The 23,527-nt window shown below is 43.0% G+C and overlaps 1 protein-coding gene across 2 annotated transcripts; it reads right to left on the minus strand.

Moving 5' to 3' along the window:
* Positions 1 to 766: 766 nt before the first annotated feature.
* RBM27 (RNA binding motif protein 27) lies at positions 767 to 23,467 on the minus strand. Of its 2 annotated transcripts, XM_034066799.1 has the most exons (21): positions 23,212 to 23,466; positions 20,995 to 21,113; positions 20,088 to 20,212; positions 19,020 to 19,126; positions 18,259 to 18,452; positions 17,237 to 17,494; positions 16,466 to 16,702; positions 15,135 to 15,269; positions 12,993 to 13,142; positions 11,010 to 11,157; positions 10,577 to 10,730; positions 9,640 to 9,894; positions 9,387 to 9,515; positions 8,429 to 8,551; positions 7,834 to 7,908; positions 7,560 to 7,724; positions 7,032 to 7,136; positions 6,739 to 6,930; positions 5,477 to 5,563; positions 4,475 to 4,585; positions 767 to 3,857 (listed from the first exon to the last, which is right to left on the minus strand). In XM_034066799.1, the coding sequence occupies exons 1-21, from the start codon at positions 23,268 to 23,270 to the stop codon at positions 3,771 to 3,773; spliced, it is 3,015 nt and encodes a 1,004-aa protein (XP_033922690.1). In that variant the 5' UTR covers positions 23,271 to 23,466; the 3' UTR covers positions 767 to 3,770. The 2 variants fall into 2 exon arrangements, with proteins under 2 accessions (XP_033922690.1, XP_033922691.1); XM_034066800.1 differs by lacking the exon at positions 12,993 to 13,142 and having other exon boundaries at positions 23,212 to 23,467.
* Between the last annotated feature and the right edge of the window lie 60 nt (positions 23,468 to 23,527).

A 23,527-nucleotide genomic window follows, 5' to 3' on the forward strand; every position in this document is an offset into this window, starting at 1 on the left:
TTAATCAAAGCAAGAGGGCAGTGACAGAAGGAAGAAAGAAAAGTTCCTCTCCTTATAGGAGGCCAAAAGTTCATACTCTGCTGCAGGGAAGCAGAGTGGGCACTGCAGATTTTGGATGCAAATGGACTTTTAGGTGGGAAAACGAGGAGTGAAAGCAATGTGGGTGGCACCATTGTGATGCCTATTCTCTGCAGAAGAGACGCAGCACCAGTATTCCCTCCTGGCTCTTTGGCTGTGGGAGCAGAGGCCAAGCGTTCGTGCTCTACTCTGCTGCTGGGCAGCTGAGAGTGGGCACTGCAGATTTTGGATGCAAATGGACTTTTAGGTGGGAAAACGAGGAGTGACAGCAATGTGGGTGACACCGTTGCGATGCCAGTTCTCTGCAGAAGAGACGCAGCACCAGTATTTCCTCCTTGCTCTTCTGAGTTTTTCAAACCCCTCCCAGCCCCTCAAGAAGACAGAAGAGGGGTGGGAAAAGGCTTTTAAAAACCAAGGCACTAACAAAGAGCTGTAGTGATGGAAACAACAGGAAGGAGAAGGAAGTGATGGAAACTTGAAAGAAGCAAGCCCCTAGAATAAGGTTAGTAACAGAATAAATCAGGTTTCACTTCAATGCACAGAGGGGTTGGAGCTGGCAAATTTGCACTTCCATCCCCAGGCACCTGCACATATTGCCCAGGCTATTTACTGAAACCAACTCACACAACGCCTATTCCACAGCCATACTTGCCCCAAAAAAGTGATAACGCTCTTTTGGTGATGGGAGTCAACTTTTTTGAATGGTTCTGCTGCCCAGTTTATTTAAGTTAGAAGTTTCTTTGTTTTTTCTAAACCTTGAACCATTCCATAGCGTATCTTTATTGCAAAAAGTCAACATGCAGCTTAGAAATTCAGATTGTAATCAATAAAACAAACATTACATATATGAATTTAAATGTATAAACAGTTAGAAATTCAACAATATCTCCTATGATACTATTACACAAGTTCACAATTTGTAAAAACTATAGTACAGGGTTACTATACACCGAGAGCATCTTTATTCCTTTTCACATGATTTTGGTAAGAGCAGGGTTCTCAGTCCCTGTAGGCCACTGCTGCCACTGCCTCAGCTACCCCACTGCTTCCGTTCTTTTTGCTTTGGTTAATGCCATGGTGAAGGGGAGGTAAAACTCTTCCTAATGCCTGCCTCAGTGCTCATAGCCCAGGCTCAGACTCGTAACATTGCCTGTAAACACTCTGGCTGGTGCACACAAGTTCTCTTCCTGCTCATAACATTTGCCCAAGATACTCCCTGAAAATACACCTGAATTTCAAGTGTTGCCATAAGACTAAAGCAAGCTGTGCTGCCCCCCCGCCTCACCAACAGCCAAAACTAACACCCCCTGCAATGGTTCAATAGAGGCTAAAATACAGGGAGCTCCCCAAGCCTCGGCAAACTGAAGGTCGCTTCACCAGCAGCCAGGCCCCACTCTGCTGCCCAACACTTGGACCCCTCTCACACAGCTGCTGCTTCCAGTGCCCAGGCCAAGCTCTGGTACCACTCACTCCACTGCCTCAGCAATTGGGAATTGCATTTGGGGTGTCACCTGAGGAGCGCTGTCAGCCTGCCAGAAAAAGACACAAACCACATGAAGCTCTCAAAGAACACGCAAATGAAGCTATCCCAACCTTTCCCCTCCTCAGCCTCCACATGCAGAGGCCTGTCCCCAAGCACAGCATGTGCCCACTGGGTGCCACTTCTCACCTAAACCATATGAAAAGGAATCCTGTTCTACCTGCGCCAAAGGCTACTGCAGTTTTAACTACAGCTCAATTCATCCACTGTAATTATCATTTTCCAAATACAAAAATACAACAATTCTTATTGAAATCTATCCGCTGGTAGTTTTAGTACACAAAAAAAGCAAAGTATTTACAAAATTATACAGTTTAAGAAAAAACTCTGTACAAAAAAATATATAAATCCTTTTGTTCCCTCTATTCTTTTTTAAACTGTCAGGACTCAAACATTTGCTGCAATGGATTTTTCAAAATATACACTGAGCAAGCCACAGACATTACACTAGAGATAAGGGGAGAACAGCTGGACAGTCTCCTAAGCATGTAGGGTTGGTTTTCCCTTGTTTCTTTGTCTCTAATTTAGCCTCAGCAATGCCAAGGAGTCCTAATACATGAAGAGGGAGTTTCAGTGTGAAGAGACAGAATACTGAAAGACAAACTCCCTTCAGGGGACACAGCAACAGTAAGTGGTACAGGTTTGACTCTGGATACACCACAAATCTGGCACAAGGGTGGCAAGGGCAGGGCACTGCGAACCCAAAGGCATGCTCAGCTCCCTCTCACTGCCCACAGTCGAAGCCAGGGCCATTAAAGGTTTTAATGTCTTATCATTCTTCAATTAGGAACTTGCTGGGAATTATCCTGGTAAGGAAGCTGGTTAGCCAAGAGGAGAGCACCTCTGCACTGACACCCTGCTTATTTTCTAGAAAAACGTACATGAAATACTGAAAAGTTTGAGTACAAATGGGCAGCCAAGGAAACGGTGCTGGGTGACACGTTCATGAGCTGCGGAGCCACGTACCAGTGAAGACACATAGCTCGAGCCTCTGAACTTATCCTTGCTGCTACCACAACACACGCCATCCTGGGTGGGGAGTGTGTGATTGTAATGCTACAACAGTAAGGCAACTGAGAATGCAATGGTGCTCATCTCAAATGTGCCAGAACAGAACTCTACTTGGAGAAGAATTAATGACATCCCAAAAGCAGCTCTGAGCTCCTCTGAAGACTCTTCCCTCAAAAGCCTGGTTTGCTGCCAGCTGCTGAGCGGACACTGACATTCTGCTGCTCTTGTTGCTCTGAATGCTTCCTGGATTTGGTTTGCACATCAACAAGGATTGGTAACAGGGAGAGGAGGAAGAGTTGCCATCAGCTGGGAGGTGGCTGCCAGTTCAGGTGGTATGGAATTCACTACATCCATGCTCACAAATACTGAATGCAGAGAACAGCAACTTCAACTTGAACCTGACACTGAAACTACAGAAGAAAATCAACAGTGAGAAAATTCATCCAAGTGTCACTGCTGATGTTTTCTCTGAAGCAGAATTTGAAGAAACAGAGTGAACTGGTCAGTGTCACAATACCCTGTTAGATCACTTCTTCCATCTCCTCTCATTAAAAGCAGGACATAAAAACTGTGGCTTTCAAACATACTGAAATACGTGACTTATGAATCTAGCCACAAATAATTCCTACAGTGTGATTCTGTATGAAATAAAATGCTACCCTTTTTCAATTAGCAAATGAGGCAATTTTTTCTTTCATAACATTTAATGAAAGTTTGTCTTTCCCCTAACCCCATAATATTGCTAAATAAAACCTGTAATATCTTTTCAATTATAAACTAACAAATCAATCATGTTATAAAAAACCCAAAGCAAGGTAATACAGGTGACAAAGAAGAGGACAAGAAAATACTAATATCTTCCCCCCTCTCTTTTTATCCTTCTTAAATAGGAAAAAAAAAAAGAACGAAAATCACCACCCTGGTGAGCTTGATAATCATGTAAAAAGTTACTGGGCCTTTGGCTAGCTCAGGATCACAGCTCTATATCCGAAATGTTCTATAACAAACTTTGCCCACTTTAAATCCTGTGGTTTGAAAAGAAAGTAAAGCTTTTTTGGCTCATCAAACTTCCTTAAATAAATGTTTTAAAAGATGTAGCCTGAACTAAATTCCTAAAATGATACATTTCCAACATCAAGTTTCATCTTCTCCAAGAACGGGATTCATCCTCATCTTCGTCATCGTCATCATCATCTTCGTGCAAAAATAAATCTGAGGTTTCAGTCTCCTAGACAAAGGAAAAATGTACTTTTAAAGAGAGAAGTTATACTCTGGAACCTAGGAATCGTGTCACCAAATGTAGCACAGCATCAGCTCTGCTTTACATCAGGTTCTGTTCACTGTGTGTCTCACAAAATGCACACCACCACGTGCAACAAGCTTTGTAGACAGAACAGGAGCCTCACAGCAGAAAAGGAAAAGAAGACTGATTGCAAGAGATGTGGGAATCAACCACCCCACACCCTCTTTGGTACAACAGTTGTCTGTTGAATGCCTTGGCGAAAAACCCTTGAAAGCTTGAAGTGTTGATAATTACAGGGAAGGACACACATAACTTATCCTACAGCAGAGCACCAACACTGTGAAGGGACTAGCAGCCTGTATACAGAGACCAAGAGGTTTGCTTTTGCAGTTGACAAATCAATATTCCACCCAGAAAGTGTTTTTTTTTTCCCCTTGTCTAAAAGGTGGGAGTTACACCTGACTGTTAAAACCAGTCACGTTTCTGCTCTGCAGAAACAGCTTTTATGAAACCTCTTCAGTAAACAGAAGATTGTATCCTTCAAGAGCTCTGGGCTGTTAGAGTCTCAGGAGAGTGACTGGGTTAGTAATATATTCTCATACCTCTTCCTTTGACTCCTCCTCCTCAATTTCTGTGGACACAGAAGGTACCTTCGGTTTGTACCATGATATTTGTAGCCTTCGGTCTTTGAAGCGGGATCCCTGGTTAGCAGCCTAGGTTGTATTTTAAATGAATAGGTTTTCAGAAAGAGGGTCAAGCACGTAATTTTTAAGATCCTCAACAAACAGCTAGACCCAGCAAACATCATGTGGACACACCACTGAAGATTCAAACATATAACACATAATCATCCACTTTGTCTTCTGAGAGCACTCATAGAATAGTTTGGGTTAGAAAGTACCTTAAGATCATCCAGTTCCAACCCCCCTGCCATGGGCAGGGACACCTCACACTAAACCATATCACCCAAGGCTTCATCCAACCTGGTCTTGAACACTGCCAGGGATGGAGCATTCACAACCTCGCTGGGCAACCCATTCCAGTGCCTCACCACCCTAACAGTAAAGAATTTCTTCCTTATATCCAATCTAAACTTCCCCTATTTAAGTTTGAACCCGTTACCCCTTGTTCTGTCACTACAGTCCCTAATGAAGAGTCCCTCACCAGCATCCCTGTAGGCCCCCTTCAGAAACTGGAAGGCTGCTCTGAGGTCTCCATGCAGCCTTTTCTTCTCCAGGCTGAACAGCTCCAACTTTCTCAGCCTGTCTTCATACAGGAGGTGTTCCAATCCCCTGATCATCCTCCTGGCCCTCCTCTGGACTTGTTCCAACAGTTCCATGTCCTTTTTATAATGCAGTATCACTCAAACCTCAGCCTCTAAATAATTTCCTGCACCAGCAAGCTGCAAAGCTGAGCAGAGCTCTGAACAATTACCAGCAAAAGAGCCAAGTTACTATTAAGGTAAATGGGAGGTATCTTCCCCTTCAGCAATACTATGTGCTAAGCCTGCTATATTTTATAATACAAAGGCAGACAGAAGTAGTTAAAAATTCTTATTTTAGAACTGCGGGGGGAAAAAAAAACCAACCAATTTTTCTACTTACATTTTCAGCTTCTGAGCGAGACTTAAAAGTCAGAACTACACTTAATGGGGAATCCTCCTCTTGGAGGTCTTCAATATCTCCAAATTTCTACGAGAGAAAATTCAATTAGGAACAGCAGTAACATTTTCCTCCAAATTCACAATCACCATGCGCTACAACTGCACTGTACTGAAGGACCACTGAAACCCTGGGTTTTGGACAGAGAAGAAAGAGCCAGGGAAGTCTCAGCTGCAACAATATTGCAGCATTTGTACCTGTGTTTGTGTCAAAAGCTTGGATTTACTCTTATTCTAGTAAGCGGATCTTAATTGTGCAGGAGGAAAGGAAACAAATGTATTAATTTATAGCCAATTTCACTGAATTTTCCCAGTTAAAGCAGTGCTAACCCCGCTAAGCAGTGAGGCTAAAGGAGAGTAGCAGCTTCCCTAAGAACAGAGCCTACGCCACTGTGTGGAGAATTGCAGAGCTCCTTGTTCCTGCCCAAACCAGAAGCAAACGAGCTTCCAGGTTACCAGCTATCTTTTGAGCCCTGCTGCTGCTCTGTTCTCAGCTTGAAAGGGTGGGACCCCACAAAACCAGTTTTCTGTCACTTGTTTTGCAGAGAGCATCCAGAAACACCAAACTGACTTGACCAAGCTTGGATTTCATACTGTATCTATTTCTGAAGTACCTCTCTGAGACACTTCCATGTGTAAAGTTCATAAACATTTCATTTTAGAAAGAGTATCTGAGGGAAATGTAAAACCAATTTTCCCTTTATGATGTTACCTCTGTTACAACGCTAACAAACCCGTTAATTTGGCTCACAAACCAGTGACCTACATGCTCTACCATGAGTTTACTAACAAATTTAGCTACTTCCAAAACTGATGTCCTGTTTAGGACCTCTTGTTTTGAAGTACTTAAATGCAGAATGAAGAAAAGTAAGCTATTTAGCTTTGGCCATTAATGGAATGCATTGGGCAGCTACGGTAAAGCAGCTATAAAAACCATTACATTTACACCCTTGATAGCTCTTGAAGGCGTGTGTCTATACCCCGTTTGTGAATTTTGCATGAAGTCTTTGATCTGTTTGAACTAACAGAAAGAGACTTGCATCTTCAAGGATGCAAGGAACAGTTATTTGCAATGTTCTTAGCATGCCTCTCCTCACAAGTAAGCATACATCCAAGGTACTGGTTACCTACTTAACCTCAGATACACAGCGTGGCCACAACTCTCTTCTTCAGGTTTTTCTTTGTTTAATGTGACCTCATACTTACAGAGAAGTGCTGTAACAATTCATCTTTTTCCTCTTCAATGAAGCCTCCAACTGTTAGCGCTTTGGGACGGTGATCCACCACCATATGGTTCAACATCCCCCTTCCTCTGCCACCACGACCCCGTCCTCGTCCTCTTCCTTGGGCTGGCACACTCTTTCCTCGACCAGCAGGCAAAATGCCTAAGCGGGCAGCCTGATTACAGAAGGCAAATCATGTACACATCCATCCTGACTTTGACAGGATTTAAAACATTTATATAAACACATTAAAAGCATTAATCCAGACAAACTCACCTCTACTTGTAACTGGTTTAGCTTTTTTCGCAGTTCAGTTGTATCTTCTCCAGAAGAGAGTCTCTTATGGAAGTCCAGCTCTGCATCTAAGAGTTCCTTTTGTGCCTTTGAGAAAAGGTGCAGAAAGAGAAAATAGAAGGGAAAAGCGGAACTGTAATATGTGCTTTTAATGTTTTATTCCATGTCTTCAGCAATACATTTATGTGAAGGATACAGACACATCAGTGCACAATATCCACGCTTTCCTCTACATTCAGTTGTTTGGATTGCCTCCATGGCCCTCCCCCAGCCCATTGTCTGAAAGAGCCACAGTCCTCTGCTTCAGAACTGGAACAAGCTTGAATGAGCTACAAGAAAAACTAGGTCACCTGAGCTCCTTAAAACCATAGCTTGCTCATCCATGGTTATCATTCTCAAATTTAAAATACTGCTTTCAAGTGTTTTGATCTAATGTTGCTACATTTTTAGGACACCATATTAGAAACTGTTGCAAGAGACAGGCAGGCAAATGTCTTGTGCAATAAATACCTCTGTCTTGGACTTCAGTTTTGATTGTGGAGAAGCTGTAGATGAAGTTTTTAGCTCATCCTTTAACTGAGATATTTTTCCTCCTAGTTCTTTTAAGGTCTTCATTATTTCTGCTCTCTCCTCTGGTTTCATGGCCTTATTTTTCTCCAGCTTGGATATCAACATCTATGTATTATTAAAAGAGCATGAATATAAAATTCCAGGAAAAACAACACTGAACAGACAGGTATCTACAGAAGCAGGACGTATTTACTAGAAGGCATTCCAGACTTACTTTCTGGCATTCAATTTGTTTTTCTAACATCTCCTGCTTCTTTTTCCTCATGTCTTGTTGGAGTTTCATTGCCTCCTAAATGAGAAGGAAATGATTTCAATCGGTGAAAAGCAGTCTAGCATTATATGCACTCATAGGCATCACATTTTCTTCTTAAAGCTATAGAAGTGAAAACCATAATGAAAACTACTTGTCTGCAAAACATACAAGTATGAAGTGTACTGTGTATTGGTTTTTTTTTTCCAGATCAAAGTTGTTAACTTCCTGCTGTGAAGTGCTCCACTAAATTCTTGTCCTCTTCAGATACATATCCTATGCTGGCATTTAAGTGTCTCATACCTGAAGAGAAATGCCAAAGAAAACCCAGAAAATTCCCACATGACCAAGTGTCTCAAGTAAGACACCCCAGAAGGAACACTCCCTTACCCATGATTAACCTCAGTACACTTGTGAGATAGGCCAATAACAGTGACAAAGCCTACACTAGATTATGAAGCTACACAGTCATATTTGAGGTGTAAGTTGCCTATCCAACCTTTCTTTGTAATGGACTCTGATCACAATACTGTCTGTCAGGCAGTGAACAGTCAAGTACCTGTTTTTTTTTAAGGGCTTCTTGCACATCATGAGGTTTAGACCCTGCACCAGGCTTCAGAGATGTCTTTAAGTTTGGAGTACTGTAAACCATTTTTGAGTGACTTGTTGAAGTAGGAAATGCCTGAAATAGCAAAATCACACACACAGAAATATGTAATAGCTTAAAACAAATGTGAAACACCATCAATGGATTCTGGAGGAACATGTTTGCTGAAACACTAAAAACAAACTTCCAGATTTGTGCCATGAGACAGGAAGACCAAGGCAACTGAAGCACACAAACATACAAGTCTAACAGTCATCTTGCTTGTAAGCAAATCAGCTTAAATGCTTGTGTTAAAGGAATTCCTGCATAAGATACTTCATTTCCTTCTTCATCCAGAGTTCCCTCTGTATTCTGATACCACTAGGAAGACCACCAAAGCTGATCTGCTTCTGCATTATATTCAGCTTGGCTGTCTTAGTCTTAACATCATTCTTTCTGATCAAATAAGGCAGCAGAAGTCACCTGCATACTGCCTTTCTTAAAAGAAAGGCACTTTGCACTGTGGCATCAGTGTGAATTGAACTGTATCAGCTTGAACTCTATGCAGAAGTATTCTATAAGCTTCCAGCACTACTGTTCAAGCACCCCCTAAGCTCAAAACTCATTGGGAAAGCAATTAGATTCACCAACACAATGCTGGCATCATGTACAAGCTGTCAAATTTGTTTACTATGAAGCACTGCCAAAAAATATTTGGTGCTACTTAAAATGCAGATTCTATTGAAGTCATTGTCCCTGTTTAGCTAAGGACACCAGGAAGAAGTCACTGATCATGGCTGGATGGAACATTAGTGAGAAGAAACAAAACCAACAGGGAACAATTTGAAAGTTCTATTTGCCAATTCCTTCTTAGCTAAGGAGCCAAAGCTTTAACTGAACATATGAAGATGATTGACTTCCACAAACGTACCTGAGAATCCTCCACCACAGCTCCGGCTTGGCTCAACTCAGGCTGGTTTCCAGCTGCTGCTCCAAGGCGACGTTTCACTGGGACTTTATTAAGGACATAGGCACCGGATGCCAGTGGCTTATTCATCACCTGTGGGTGTATCAACAGATATCAAAACATTAAAGAGCATATACTCTGCTTGTTTGACATATCAGCTATTTAGGAGCACTGACAGCCCTCACTGCTCAGCTGGTGGTGTGGGGCAGCATGGTACCTTTGACAGGTTGCTGTGCATTGTTACAGCCGGAGCTGGTGTCAAGGCTTGCTGCTGAAGGTGAAGCTGCTGATGAAGAGGCTGTGGGGATGTCTGCTGCTGCTGCTGGGGCGACTGCTGCTCACTTTCTCTGTGCCACAGGACCCTTATAAAGCGATTGTTCAGAACTGCCTCTGTGCTAGAGATTGCCTTCCTAGCCTCGTCGTTAGTCAAGTACTGAATCAGAGCAGCTTCAGGATCGTTCTGGAAAGCAACCTAAATCAGAAGTTCATTAGAATGTGTACTTCTCAAGGAATAAAACATCTCAACAGGTAGCAAACCAATCTACAGATAGTTTGCAATAATGAGTGGGATACCCAACAATAGTTACAGCTCAAAATACAGGTAAAACATTCTACATAACTAAAGCCAAGCACCTTTTGTCAAATGTTACATGTACTTGAGGCACGACCTATATGCAGTGAAATAAGCGCTTGTGTAGTGCCACTGCCCTTCTTACTGTGCAGGTCACAGCACTGAACTGGAGTCAGTCCTAGGATGCCAAACGGAAATAAACGGAATCATGTAAAGACTCCTGTATAGCATCTTTGTCAAAATCAAGACTATGACTTACCACAGGGCTATCAAACAGAGAGAAATTGTTAGAAGATCTCTCAAAAACTGTGCAGAAGTTGGTCAAAAGCCTGATTTAGATTCTATTAAACCTGCAAGACTTTCAAATTTTGTAAGGCCTCCTGAAGGCAGAAGCAAACACACTGTTACAGAACTGAGATGATAATACAGAGCAGACCACAAAAAGGTTTATCTGAACTGATGACCTGCTCTCCCAGGCAGCCTTTATCAAAACTTCTCAAGGAATGTAGTTCAGCTGCAATACTCAAGAAGGCTTCAGATCAAATCCCACACCCACACACAGGCATAAACCCAAACTTTTTACCTGGATGTTTACAATCGTTCCAAACTTGCTGAAGTGCTCGTTGAGCTGTGTGATGTTGTTCAGCTCTGGGGGAATCTTCCGAACTTCCAGTTTGGTGTTCGTATACTGATTCTTCTTCAAAAACCCTTGCTTGGTCTGGTTGTTATTTGCTTGCCTGGAGAAAACATGAACAAGACAGTCACTTAGGCACTGAGACAGGGCAGCAAGTGTTAATGTACCTTTAACTCTTACTTCTCTCATTAAAAGTATATGCTCTAGACATTAACAAAAGAGAGCTCCTCCCACCACCAAATACTTGGGCTCCATGTGATGGGGACACAGAATTTCTGACCCAACCAGCTCAAGTTACAAGGACCAGTGAATCCAGGTGGTTCACGGCACTGACAGCAATGAAGCACATTCCAGCTAGCCACGTGCAGTTGTTACTTCTTACTTTCCCAGCCACGGTTTCTTCAATGGTGGACATTCCAGGCTACCTGGAGATCTCTTCCTGCTGTCTGGTTCAAGGACAACTCTAGTTACGTTGCTGCTGTTATTTGTAATGGGGATGGGAGGTTCAGTCTGGATGATGATATTGGCAGCTGGAGGAAAGGAAAGGCCTGTGTTATTTACCAGACACCAGTGGAGACAGACAAGCTTTCACTTAAACAGCAGAACAGGACTGAGCTTAAAATCAGAAAAATTAGGATAACTTTATCAAGTTGGTCAGTTTTGTTTATTAAGTTACTTCAGAAACCCCTTACTAGCTTAACAACTTGAGGAAAACATTTAGTCCAGCCAGCAGAGATGAGATTTGATCTTTAGTGATATTTAAACTTAGTATCAGCTTGAAAAAACCAAAGCTAAACCTCCATCTTTGAGGTACTGGAAGTTCACATTCTGCAGGAAAAGGGGAAAATAAAAAGGAAGAAAATCAAGGCTGGGTTCCCAGACTTCAGGTCAGAGCTTCGCAATGTGGCACGTGCTGAAGAGTGAACTTTCACTCTGTACCCTTGACAGTGAAAAAGCAACCAAGAACCCTTTCCTCTCACAGCTATCTACTCCCCCTGTTATCCTCCATCCAGTTTTCAGGAACAAGCTGCTAATCAAATAACTATGGCATGAAATTTGCTCTCCGAGACATTAAAGTTTGAACCAACTTCTGCAAGCCCAAAGCTAAAGCACTGGATCACAGCTTGCCAAGTACTTATTTGCAACCTTTTAAAGATTATCCTATTGCTGTTAGTGTCCTGTCTATTCCAAATATTCAACTCCTACAAAGAAGTCTGAGTTATAAGTCAATTTTCTGTGGCTTTTATACATGCCAGAGCTCGGCTGCTTACACTAGTGAGAACAATGACTGCGTGCTTCAGGGCAGAGCATCAATCTTTCTTCAAGGATGATTTTAGAGTAAACCCTTCAAACACATGTGACAGAGGTAGTGAAACAGGCCTTTGGAAGCATCACTGCTGTGCACTCAGCCATCCCTCACAGCTGCAATAGGTTCTAAGAAAGAATCTGGGGCCAGCAATAAAACTCAACCCTGCCCTTATGATGTTCACATAAAATGCAGACAGCGAGAGCCATTTCTGCAACAATATTTAACCATGTTCTTTCCAGGATGAGACACTGGGAGGAAATACTGCAAACAAGTGTCTATCTTATCTAAGAAGCAAGAAACATGGAAGTGTAATAGTAAACACTGAAATTTAACATCTTTTCTTTTGAGGATCAGGGCAGGGAAAGCAGGAGGGAAAGAGAAAGTTACACTAACAAAGCAAACATTTCCTCAAAGAACCTTGACTTATTCTCTCCACTGGGAAGATATTTTGAGCATGTCACTACTGAGAGACAACATCCATGTCCATCTGGTTAAGGATTCAGAATTACTTAAATGCAGACTGGAATTCCCTTGGGCTAGGAGAAATGGTACCTGCAATGCCTGCTGGAGAGAGTGCATGCCTGGCAGGGCAAGCCCATCAAGTGACATGCCATGGCAGCTCCCCTTGGCACTAACACCCCAACAGCTGGGCAAGTGTGGCAGATCCTCACCTCTGTGCTCCATGTCCTAAACACACCCTTGGCAAATCAAAGCAGTTTTAAGACCATACTGCTTAAAGCTACCTTTCTGCACCACTTTTATTTCCAGAAGCACCCAGCATCTGAAAAGTGCCTTCATAGGCTAAAGAGGAATAAAACCCAACCAACAAGCCCCTCATAACATCCCCAAGCAAGTGACTATTTTTAATCAAAAAGGCTGCTTTGATTATAATGTAGTTGTATTAGCATCTAATAAAAAAAGGTAGAGATGTATGAAAATTGCTCTGAAATACTACATCAGTGAGAAAAACTACTCCTTTAGCCTGAAAAAGGACAAAATAGGTGTTGACAGTCTTGGACAAAAATAGCAACAGCAATGACTAGAAACCCTTCCTACCTCTTGGATTTGTATCCATCTCCCCAGATGTTAGGCCAATTAGATTTGGACGTTGCGTTTGTGCTCTTGTAAAGAACTGTCGGTACTGAGATCTACCAGCACTGGTAATACTAGGAGCTTCGGGGTTATAGCCATCTGGCTCATATGTATCTATAAAAAAAGGAGAGAAATGAAAGGTTTTTTTTTTTTTACATGAGTTTAAGACTCAGGGTTAGTTTTCCATTAAGGAAATGCATGGATGTGGAAGTTGTTTTTGAATGCAGAGATGAGAGAAAGAGGATGTGCAGCCAGTGTTTAGCCATTTAAAACCCTCAGCTGAGCTTTACACCCAAGTCTATTTGGGCACATTCACTTCTGGTTTTTAACTTGAGTACTGCTGATAAGCTGCCTAAAAAAGGAATGAGAAATGTATGTCAACCTTCAAAATATCTGACCGTGCTACAAGGGGAGCAACAGAAGATTCAGTCTGAGCATTTACTCTGTAGGACCAAAGATGCACAGAGATTTTCTGCCTTTGCTGCCCAACAGCCTAGTTTGTTTCTGAAAAGGATTTTTGGGGAAGAGCATAGTTAAAGAAAGCTGAGAAATCAGGTGATTTAAGCAATACTTACCTATCAATTCTCTTAGTTTATGTAGAGTGACATCAGGTGCCTACCTCTAGTAAGGTAGTAATAATTATTTTGATTAAAAGGGATAACAACCAGGAGAAGACAAGATGACAGAACTGACCCATATAGTTCCTCCAGCCCAAGGTCCAATTCAAGCATTTTTCCAACCATAAAAAGGAAAAGCCATACAACAACTAGAATGAATGAAGTCTGTGAAAAGCTTCCACAGAAACACAGTACCTCCTGGAACAGAAATTAATGCCTGCACAAAGGGGTCTGGCAAAGTTGGGGCACTCTGAGTTTCAGCTCCTTACTCCACAGCAACAATGAAGATTCTACAATGCAAAACAGAACTGCAATATGGATATTTTATGCTTTAGTTTCAGACTCTGCCAAGAACTTTGATTAACTCTGCACAATCTGAACCACAAGTTCCTCTTCCATGGCTTGCCAGATCGATTGTTAAAGGCAACCAGCGGTTGTTACCACAGCAGTGCAAGAACAGGACATGAGAGTCTTCACAGATGTTCTGGAGAACAGAAATGAGTAACACAACCAAAGTCCATGATGCCCTGCCAGCTCAGACAGACAGAATCACCCACTGGAAGCTCTGAAGCTGAAAGAATCAGCTGGTAGATCTAAATGCCTGCCAGCATCTGGAGGCCATTGGCCAGATTACCCAACGAGATACTTGAGTGACTGGGAGCATGGAAGTCATGAAGGGAATGACACGGATCATGAACTAGAGCCCTCCTTTGAATAAAATACAGAATGTTTCTATACATATATATATACATCTATCTAAAGAAATCCCATAGATGGAAATATTATAAACTACTGAGATTTAATTATCTTATTTTGCTCATGTAAATGCCATTACTTCTTTCACTATCAAGAAATGTAAGATTGTTGGATTTAAACGGAGCAATATGGGACTCTCCAGGTGTTTTGTTATTTCTCCTCATAAGCCTCCACTTTTGAAAACCTGAGCTCTGTTAAGGAAGATGGACATCATGGACACATCCACCAAGAGCCATCTTTATTTTCTTTTTAAGTTAGAAAGCTGGAACTGAGTTCATTCTGGAAAAAGACAGGAAGACACTACTAGTGTATATGATGACTGCAGACTATCGTGATACACAGATGGAAGAAACCAACCTACCCCCCCTCATCTGCAGTAGCCCAAACTGGATAGGAATAAAAACCAAATTAAATGGTAACTACAGGTTTGCAGACCCATGTTTGCCTACTGATGGTCTACTAAACAGCTTGAAGATGAAGGGATCCCTTTCTTATTCAATGGACTTACTGCTTTGAGCATATGACATCCAAAGGGAGCTCCCCACACAGTAGCAGGACACTGCTGCTACTTCACAGGTAACAACAGATGATGGGCTGTCCACAAGGAAAGCCAGACTTCCTTTTAGATTTGTATGTACTGGAGGAAGGCAGATAATAATTTCCAACCACACATCAACAGAGGAATTCCAAACTGTGTATCTCAGGCAGAAGGTAAAGAAAGGTTCGTGCTTACGTTCCGAAACTGTGTACAGCAGGTTCTGAGGTAAGGGAGGAGGTAGCCTTGGTCCTACAGGCGCAAGGCTGGGCACTGCACTTGTCCCAGGCTGGTCACGGTTATTTATCAGACTTGACTGTGTTAAAGGTGGTCCTACAATGACACCACAGAACACATGGAACACTTGGAACTCCACAAAAAGTGTGCAAACAATTCAACATGATTTGCTGATACCTTGCTTTGGGCAAGGTCAAGGTTAAGGTTGTCAATATTTACAACCCCACTACAATAAAGGTAAGCTGAGAAGCTCTGTTCAGGTAAGTTACCCTGTTTCCAACACCTTTTCTGTTTCCCAGAAAGCACAAAGCTTTAAGCAAGGGGAAGTGTCTTTTCTTCCGCAGAGGTTTACTTCTGTTAGAGCATGTGTTAACTAAAGCAGCTCCTCCCTCAGTTCTGCCTTGGAGAATCAGGGCTTGCCCAGAGCAGGAGATCACAACAGCAACATTTAGCGTAGAGTTCTAAACCAAGAACTATGGGCAAAAGGCATTCACAGACACAGAATTTATCTGGCTGGTTTTGCTTTGTTTCCATTGTACATACATTCCTTATTATATGCCCCCAAAAGGATAGTGAGCTACATTTCAGAACCCACCAAGACACAGCTACAACCAAAGAGCACTGTCAGTTCACTCCACAGCAAGCCAACTCCACCCACTGAAAGGTTCCTCAAAGTTTAGGATCAATCCTATACAAAATTATGTCACATCCCAAAGCTGCTGCTGCTATTTGATGCAACTATCACAGTCTGCACTGAGTTACTGGAATAGGGAGTACTGAAACAGGGTAACCACATATCCGATATTCTACTTCTTCATAGAATTTACATTACAAGATTCAGTAAGATAATAAAAAAAAGGCTGAACAATTTAGATGTCACTACTGAGATAAAATAGACCTTGGATGTATCAATTACATACTGCTTTTTAGTAGCAGAACATATAGCACAAACAGATTTATAAGAACTTTTAGGAGATTAAATCTCTCTGTCTTTGCATTAGGAAATAAAAGCTAGAAATCTGACTGTCAGCGAGCAACCCAAACACCACCAAGCTTATGGGATAATGGGAAAGATATCCCCTCCACTTCCTGCCCAATGCATCTAATTCAATTGGAGTGCTGGGAATGTAGTGTTTCATAAGCTGGTTTTTCAGGATTATTTTGGAAGTAATTTGAATAGCACATGGTCAGCAAAGAAACCTGAACTCATTACTTCAAATACACACAGATCTTCTAAGAAGAGCCATCATTCTAACTTAGTGACAAAGAAACAGAGTAATGTTGAGACTTACTTGGAACAGGAAGTACAACAGGAGGAGGTGCCTGTGGATGAGTTTGTGGAATTGGCAACCTCATATTACGAGGTAGACCTGGCAAAGGAGGCAGAAGCATCCCAGGAGGAGGAGGAGGAAGCCCAGGAGGTGGTGGAGGAAAAGGAATCATACTTGGCAAGGAAACTTCATCTACTACTAAAGGATCATTTCCATGATCAAACTGGCAAAGATCACCAAGTACACAAAATCCTCGCTCTGCAGAACAGGACATTTGAGAGAAAAAAATAAAACTAGTTGTATGCAACTTGCAGCAATTCAGGTTTTGCTGGAATTTCTTACTGAAGAAAACATTCAGTCTTCCAGCATCAGATCAGCAGAAGAGGTTTCAAAAGAACTCAAATCCAAATAATCTCCCATAAAGCAGACAGACACATGCACCCATCATAAAAGCTGTGGAGAAAACAAGTCAGAAGTTCTGCCTGTTTTCCATTAAACACATTTCCTGCAATCTTTACCAGAACTGCAGGGGCTGAACTATTTGCCAATCATGTACAGAATTGTGAACAAACTCCGTATGTTCTTATGTAGCAACTGTCAGTTGTAAGTAAACTGCTTCCAGTAAGACTAGTTATTTCCTCAGTACAATACAAGCTGTATATGGCATCTTTTATACACAAGGTACATGCCACATGCTAAAGCATTCTCACTTGTCATTTATATTTAGTAAACACCTAAAAGACAGTCACAGAATAATTGAAATAAGGTATGAAACAGAAAACTAAGAGTTACCATCATAATCTTGGCATCTTCTTTTAGGAGGAGGGTTTCTGCCAAAGGGGCTGGGATTGCTGTGATTGTTATAGTAATTTGACCAGCTCTCTGTTGTGTTTTCCAGATGGTGCGCAGGTGCAATTACAGTAACAGCACTGGGAATAGACTGTGCAGAGGAATACTGTTCACTAGATATACTGGGAGATGCGGACACTGGATTATAGGAGCTTTCAGCATCACTTTTTTCAGTCTTGAATTTTGATCTCTCTCGGTGCTCTGTTAAAAAAAAAAAAAAACAAACAAAAGTCTTCATCCTTTGTTTCTCCATCAGAGCCTTGAGAGGATGACACTACACAACAGGACAAGCATTTCCATAAATAGTTGGTTTTACCCATGGAATAAGAATTATATATAAGGCAAATAGGTTTTAACTTTAGAAATCTGTTTTTTCTTTGCAAAATGCACACCCATAGTCTTTACTCCACTCTGGATAACAGCTTTCTCCTCTAGAGCAGAAATAGAGGGGGAAAAGCCCAAAAGAACAAATCTATTCCCTGTCCTTAACTAACACAGTCTCAACATGCACGGAAATCTGTTGCAGTCTGCGCCACTGCTTTTCCGACAGACCTGAACTAGCACTAGAAGAAAATAGATCACAGGGTAAATCCTTCAGTTACAAAGAAACCTTCTCCAAACCCACACAGTAACAAAGAGGGAGGCATTGTTTTTTCAAGAAGATCAATCTCGGGGAGAGGGGGAAATAAATAAGAACACAGCAGATTTGTCAATATCCAGAGCACACAAAGATCATCCACCAGTATGCACTGCTATACACCTGTTGATAAATTAAAGGGTAGCAAAGAAGAAAACAACCCTGTTAATTGTTGTGCTCCAAAGAACACCATCTTCATTAACCATTTCAGGAACACAAAGCTCTGGAAATTTGCTCCATCTGCAGCCTCCTAGACCATACAGCATGCAGGAGTCACCTACACTACCGGCAGGAAATGCTCTCCTAAAGCAGCACCTTGGGTACTCACCAGCACTTCTGCTTCCATCATGGTCTTTGCTTCTGCCCCTACTGCGGCTACGACTTCGGCTTAGCCCTCTGCTTTTACTGCGACTTTTACTCCTGCCGCGTCTCCAGCTTGACTTGTCTCTATACAAATCACTCCTGTCATAGTATCTGTCATAGTCCCTCCATTTCCCATCATCTCTCTTTTTTTCTCTGCTTCTAGAAGAGACAGAGGTAGAGCACATTTACAAAAACAGAAACCAAATTCTCAACTGCAGTTCTCAATTGCAATCCGTCAAGCCACTGTTCATCCCTCCCACCCAACCTGGGCAACGAAACATTTGAGTCAGACTTTACAGAGAATTACACGGAAAAGCACAGAATCTCACAGCAGAAGAGGTTCTACTAACTCTCAGAAACAAGCACAGGGAGGACTAACAAGAATCAGAAAGGTGAGAAAGTTAGATGACCAAAACAGAACATGTTTTAAGTGATGATGACACTGTGTTAACAACCCTCTTCCACTGCTTTTCATGTACCTAAAAAGGGAATGAATGGAACTGGTGACATTCCAAGGTATTAATACTTGAAAAATACTGTAATTTCTGCAGAAGAGACCAGCTCCTAGTGAAGGGCTCTCATGCACATTATCAGCATCCATTGCAGAGAGAGAACAGCAAGGAGGAAATCACTGTTTTAATGAAAAAATCACTACCTATGTGGTTAACCCCCTCAGTTCAAGATTGCCAGCAAATGCAGGAGAACAAATTCTAGTTCAAAACTAACCTGTGCTCACTGGAATCTGCACGGCTTCTCTGCGGGCTGGAATACTTCTTTTTCCTCCCTTCCCGCTCTTCTTCAACTGACTCTTGGTGATTCTGTTTATGAGACAACTACCAATAAAAGAAGAAAAAGAAAATTACCCCAAGATTTAGTTCAAGTTACAGTCTGCATCCCAAATACCCATTTAGAGCACTTATCAGAAAAACACTCCCTGTGATCCATTTATAGAGAGCAACAGTTTTCGCTCCCGACACTGCACAACACAAGCATCTCTTATGAGGGGAAAGGACCTGAGCTTCATATATGCTGACTTAATTTGTATCTTTCCAGCAGTAACTGAAACACAGATTCAGCCTAAAGTATCTCTGTAGACTGTGATCAGAATATAGAGATACAAAGTTTACTTCAGTAGCGATTTTTATTCCAACTCTCTCTCAAAGCTGGTACATAAGGATGCTACAAACACAGAAAACAGGTCTCTTTCCTTGGAAAATCACCAGCTTAGAAGAAAAAAAACATCTTCAACAGGTGATACCAAAGGATACACAATATACAAAGAACTCGTGACAACTGTGGCAGCAGCATTCTGGTTTTCTGAAAACTTAATTGATCTCAATTTTGCCAATAAAACTTGAAAACAAGATAAAAGAAAGAACTGTTAGCAGACAAATACTGCCTCACTTTTAAAAGGAATTATCCCTCATTCCAGTGGCCATCATATTTCACTGATTTTAAGGACTACAGAAAACATTTTGATCAATTTCTATTCCTCTCAGAATATATAAAATTGAACAAGGAAATATTCTGTAATGGTTTTGTTTCTTCCCCCTCTCTTAAAGCCTTCCAAACCCTTATCAGCTCCTATTGCCAAGGACCTCCAGACAGGATTGCTATTAACCTAGATCAAAAGTAGGCTCTAAAGAGGGATCCCAAGCATTCTCTCAATGGTCATCTCCATTTCCCTTCAGATGCACAGGCTGCAAAGGTCATTAATCACAATAAAGTGGATTTTTCTTTCACATTTGGCTAATTTGAAAATTAGAGGCAAGGAGACAACAAAAAAGAAGTTACCTCCTCCTTGACTTCTTCTTTGTCCTGACCTGAAGGCTTTGCATCTGCCTTTGGAGGTTCGAGCGAAGGAAGGTAACTCTTTGTGTACAGGCTTTCAAACAGTTTATCCACAAACCCTGAGGTTTCTGGGGACACAGAACACAAGACAAGACTGTTACATATTGATTTAGGGCCACTGTTAGATTTACCAGAAGAGTCCCTGAAAAAACAGTCATCCCAGTAGACTGCTCAGAGCAGAACCTTATACTGATGAATATTGGCTCAATACAAGGAGCTGAAATTACATTTATGGAACTTTATTGTTTATTTAGGCAAAGAAATTCATCAGGTATAGCAAAGACAGAAACAGACTTTTCCTTCAATCCCATTTACAACTTGGAAACATTCTAAGGGGCACGTGTGATTTAAAATTTATGATCAAGGAGCAAGTCCACAGTTACTCCATTAACTACAGTCAGCTGCTGCTTCCAACAATTTTTATCAGAATAAATCATTCCCAGAGGACTAATCATCAGTTCAGCATCAGATCACAAACAAAAGCAAAAGAACTTCCCCAGTGAGTGTCAGAATTTCAAGTGTTTAAAATCTTGAATCTGAATGAAAAGCCCAAAAGATTAATATGGACCAGGTCTCACAAGTTATCAAACCTCTGGCAGCACGACTTGAATGACTTGAGTTTTCCTACCAGCCACCGTTACCCAGTCCAAGCTGCACAACTGCCTCTTGAGATTATTATTATTATCATTATTTGTTTTAAATCACAAGATCTTTATTCCTCACACACTGCAAGAAACATCAGATTCACAGATAAGAAGTATTTTGAAGGCAACAACAGTACATCATCATCCTCCCTCCTCCCACCAGTGGAATGAAACCCACTGAGGAGCCAAAGCAGAGAGCATGGTACCTTTTTGCAGAAAGACATCCAGCTGATCAGCACAGAAGGCTTTCAGCTCTTTCTCTGGCTTGTCCTTCTTCACTAATGCCACAACATAGTTGGCTAAGGCTGAGGGGTCTGCATCACATCTATGGAGAGAAAGAAGAGTCCTGTGCTCAGCTCAGTGTGCCAACCCCTGCACTGGACAAGAGCCACCAAAGACCTGCTTTCTGACCCCAACACTGGCCCAACTCACCAGCAGAGCTGTTTTCACTCACAGCACAGTACTTTTGTTGCATTGTGATGACCATCCCACTCCTTCCCACCCCTCACCATGTCCCACTGCATTTTCCTGCTTGAGCTTTGCTTAGGACAAACAACCTCCCTTCTTCACAGAGATCCAGTTCTGGGGCAGCTGAACAGATGCCACTGCTTCTCAGCTTTCCCTGAGCGCAACTACCAACCAGTACAGCATTATAGGAACAGCACAGCAAGCCTTGGGAAAGCCAACTGCACAGCCACTGTGAAGTGTTAAAGTTGTTTTAAAGCATCACATCACCATAAGAAGTACTTTAGAAAGATGAATGCAAAACCACAATTCAAATATGCACAGGCATGTTCTGTACGGTTGCAGTTACTGGGCCTGGGGTTTTCCTTCCCTAAGGACTATTTCCACACCTATAACTTTTGCAATAATCCTTTAATGCTGGTAAAGTGTCTGCAAGGGTTCAATTATTAACACAGATGCAGGACCTAAGCCCTTCTCTAGCTTCACAAAGGCCAAAGAGAGACAGCTCTGAGCAGCCATGCTCTACCACTGATCCTTACACCGGGTACTGCTCATCCGCTACCAGAAATCCCCTCAAAGTACAAACTAGACTAACAAACGGCTCAGCAGTAGCTCCTCATTTTGCCTCTCCCAGAAGAGGCAAACTCTCAGGGGGTAGAGAAGAACCTAAACTAATGATTTAAAGATTTATATTTGTTCTTTAGGATTAACTTTGAGAGGGGATTATGTACTTTCTAAGAACATTAACTACAAAAATCAAAGGAAATAGTATAAAGTCTCTATACCTCAAAATGACCTCAAGGGAAAATACAAATACCCAGACACCCATCAAAGTGCAGGAGCATGCAGATGACAACTGCTTAGAGAAAATCAAGCCCTCCCGGAGCAGAGAGACAAGCAGCTCCACTCCAAACTACCTTGCTGCTGGTTCCAGCACCTGACAAGAAGTGGGTTAAATGCAGCGATTAACAACAAAGAAACCACAACTTTACAGAATTTACAATTTTTACACACACTCTCCCAAAGAGAGATAAACCATGTGGAACTCTGGAACGTGTTTGGTGTTAGTGCCCGCATGCAGCTGACTATAAACCTATTTAAAATAAAAGCAATGATCCATCCATATTAGCTTCCCTTACGGAGGCACTGCAAGGTCTGTAAGTGTTACCATAAAGTCTCTGTCTCTCCAGGTTCATGTGCTTTTCTGTTTTCCCTCCCCGGACCCCAGCTGTCAGCCTCCAACTCTAGTGCTGACACCACCTGGGCACGGGGCAGAGCCTTGCTGAATGTGGGGGGAAGGAGCAAGAGTTACAGCCCGGGCCGACGGGTTTCAGAGAGATCGGAGCAAGTACCAAAGAGAACTTATATCTCAATAAAGAGAGCAGGACAATCATGTGGGATTCCCAAAGGCCTTCTGCTTGACGACTACAGCCGAGCAGTTCTAGGGCCTATTTAAATATAGAGAAGTGCCCGTAGAAACACCCATGAACCGCACGCTACAAACATGCGTTCTGCCTCCCCAGGCGGGCCCGGTGTCACCCGCGGAGCTGGCGCTGCGGGGACCTTCCTGCGGGACACGGGAGCCAGCGCGGCCGTACCGCGCGGGTCAGCGCTGAACGCGCTGCTTGCCCCGGCCCCACAGCCGGTCCCGGGGCTATCCCGCGGACAGTACCGGCCCTCGCGGCCCCGGCCCGCGGCGGCACCCGGAGGCCGAGGCGCGGGAGGCAAGGCCGCGCTCAGCGCGCCGGCCCTGGTAAAGCCCAACGCCCGGCCGGGCCCTCTGAACCGGGCTCCCAGGCAGACTCGGCGTGGGTTCGGCGGCGCCGGCCGGGCCCGGGGAAGGCCGAACTGGAGCAGGGGCCTGTGCCGCACGCAGCCCCGTACAGCGGGGCCCGAGGCAGGGAAGCGCTACCCGCCGCACTACTCCCGGCACCGCAGCCCTGCCAGCCCGCACTCACATCGGCTCCAGCAGCTTGGCCAGCCAGGACTTGAGCGCGTCCACGTTGTCAATGATCATGGTGCCCGCCTGCGCCCGGCCCCGCGCTACACCGCCGCCATGGCCGGACCCTGCCCCGCCGCGGCCTGCTACAGGAACTAACCGCCACCCCACAACGCAGCCTGCTAGGCACAGCCGGGGCGGGACCAGACCGCCGAGCACCAATCAAACGGTGGCGTTCGTACACGCGAGCCAATAGCAGCCCGGAAAGGGTCTGTCCCGAAGGTCAGCGGTGAACCAGCAGGCTGCGCTGAGCGAGGGCATAAGCCCTGCTGCGA

This window comes from Melopsittacus undulatus, chromosome 10, assembly GCF_012275295.1.
Source record: "Melopsittacus undulatus isolate bMelUnd1 chromosome 10, bMelUnd1.mat.Z, whole genome shotgun sequence".
Classification (NCBI taxonomy): Eukaryota; Metazoa; Chordata; class Aves; order Psittaciformes; family Psittaculidae; genus Melopsittacus; species Melopsittacus undulatus.

Coding starts and splice junctions, on each gene's coding strand:
- RBM27 (XM_034066799.1), bottom strand. CDS start 23,270: ATGATCATTGACAACGTGGACGCGCTCAAGTCCTGGCTGGCCAAGCTG. Junction 9,516..9,639: donor TGCACAGCAACCTGTCAAAG/GTACCATGCTGC, acceptor ATACACCCACAG/GTGATGAATAAGCCACTGGC. Junction 6,931..7,031: donor TAAACCAGTTACAAGTAGAG/GTGAGTTTGTCT, acceptor TTCTGTAATCAG/GCTGCCCGCTTAGGCATTTT.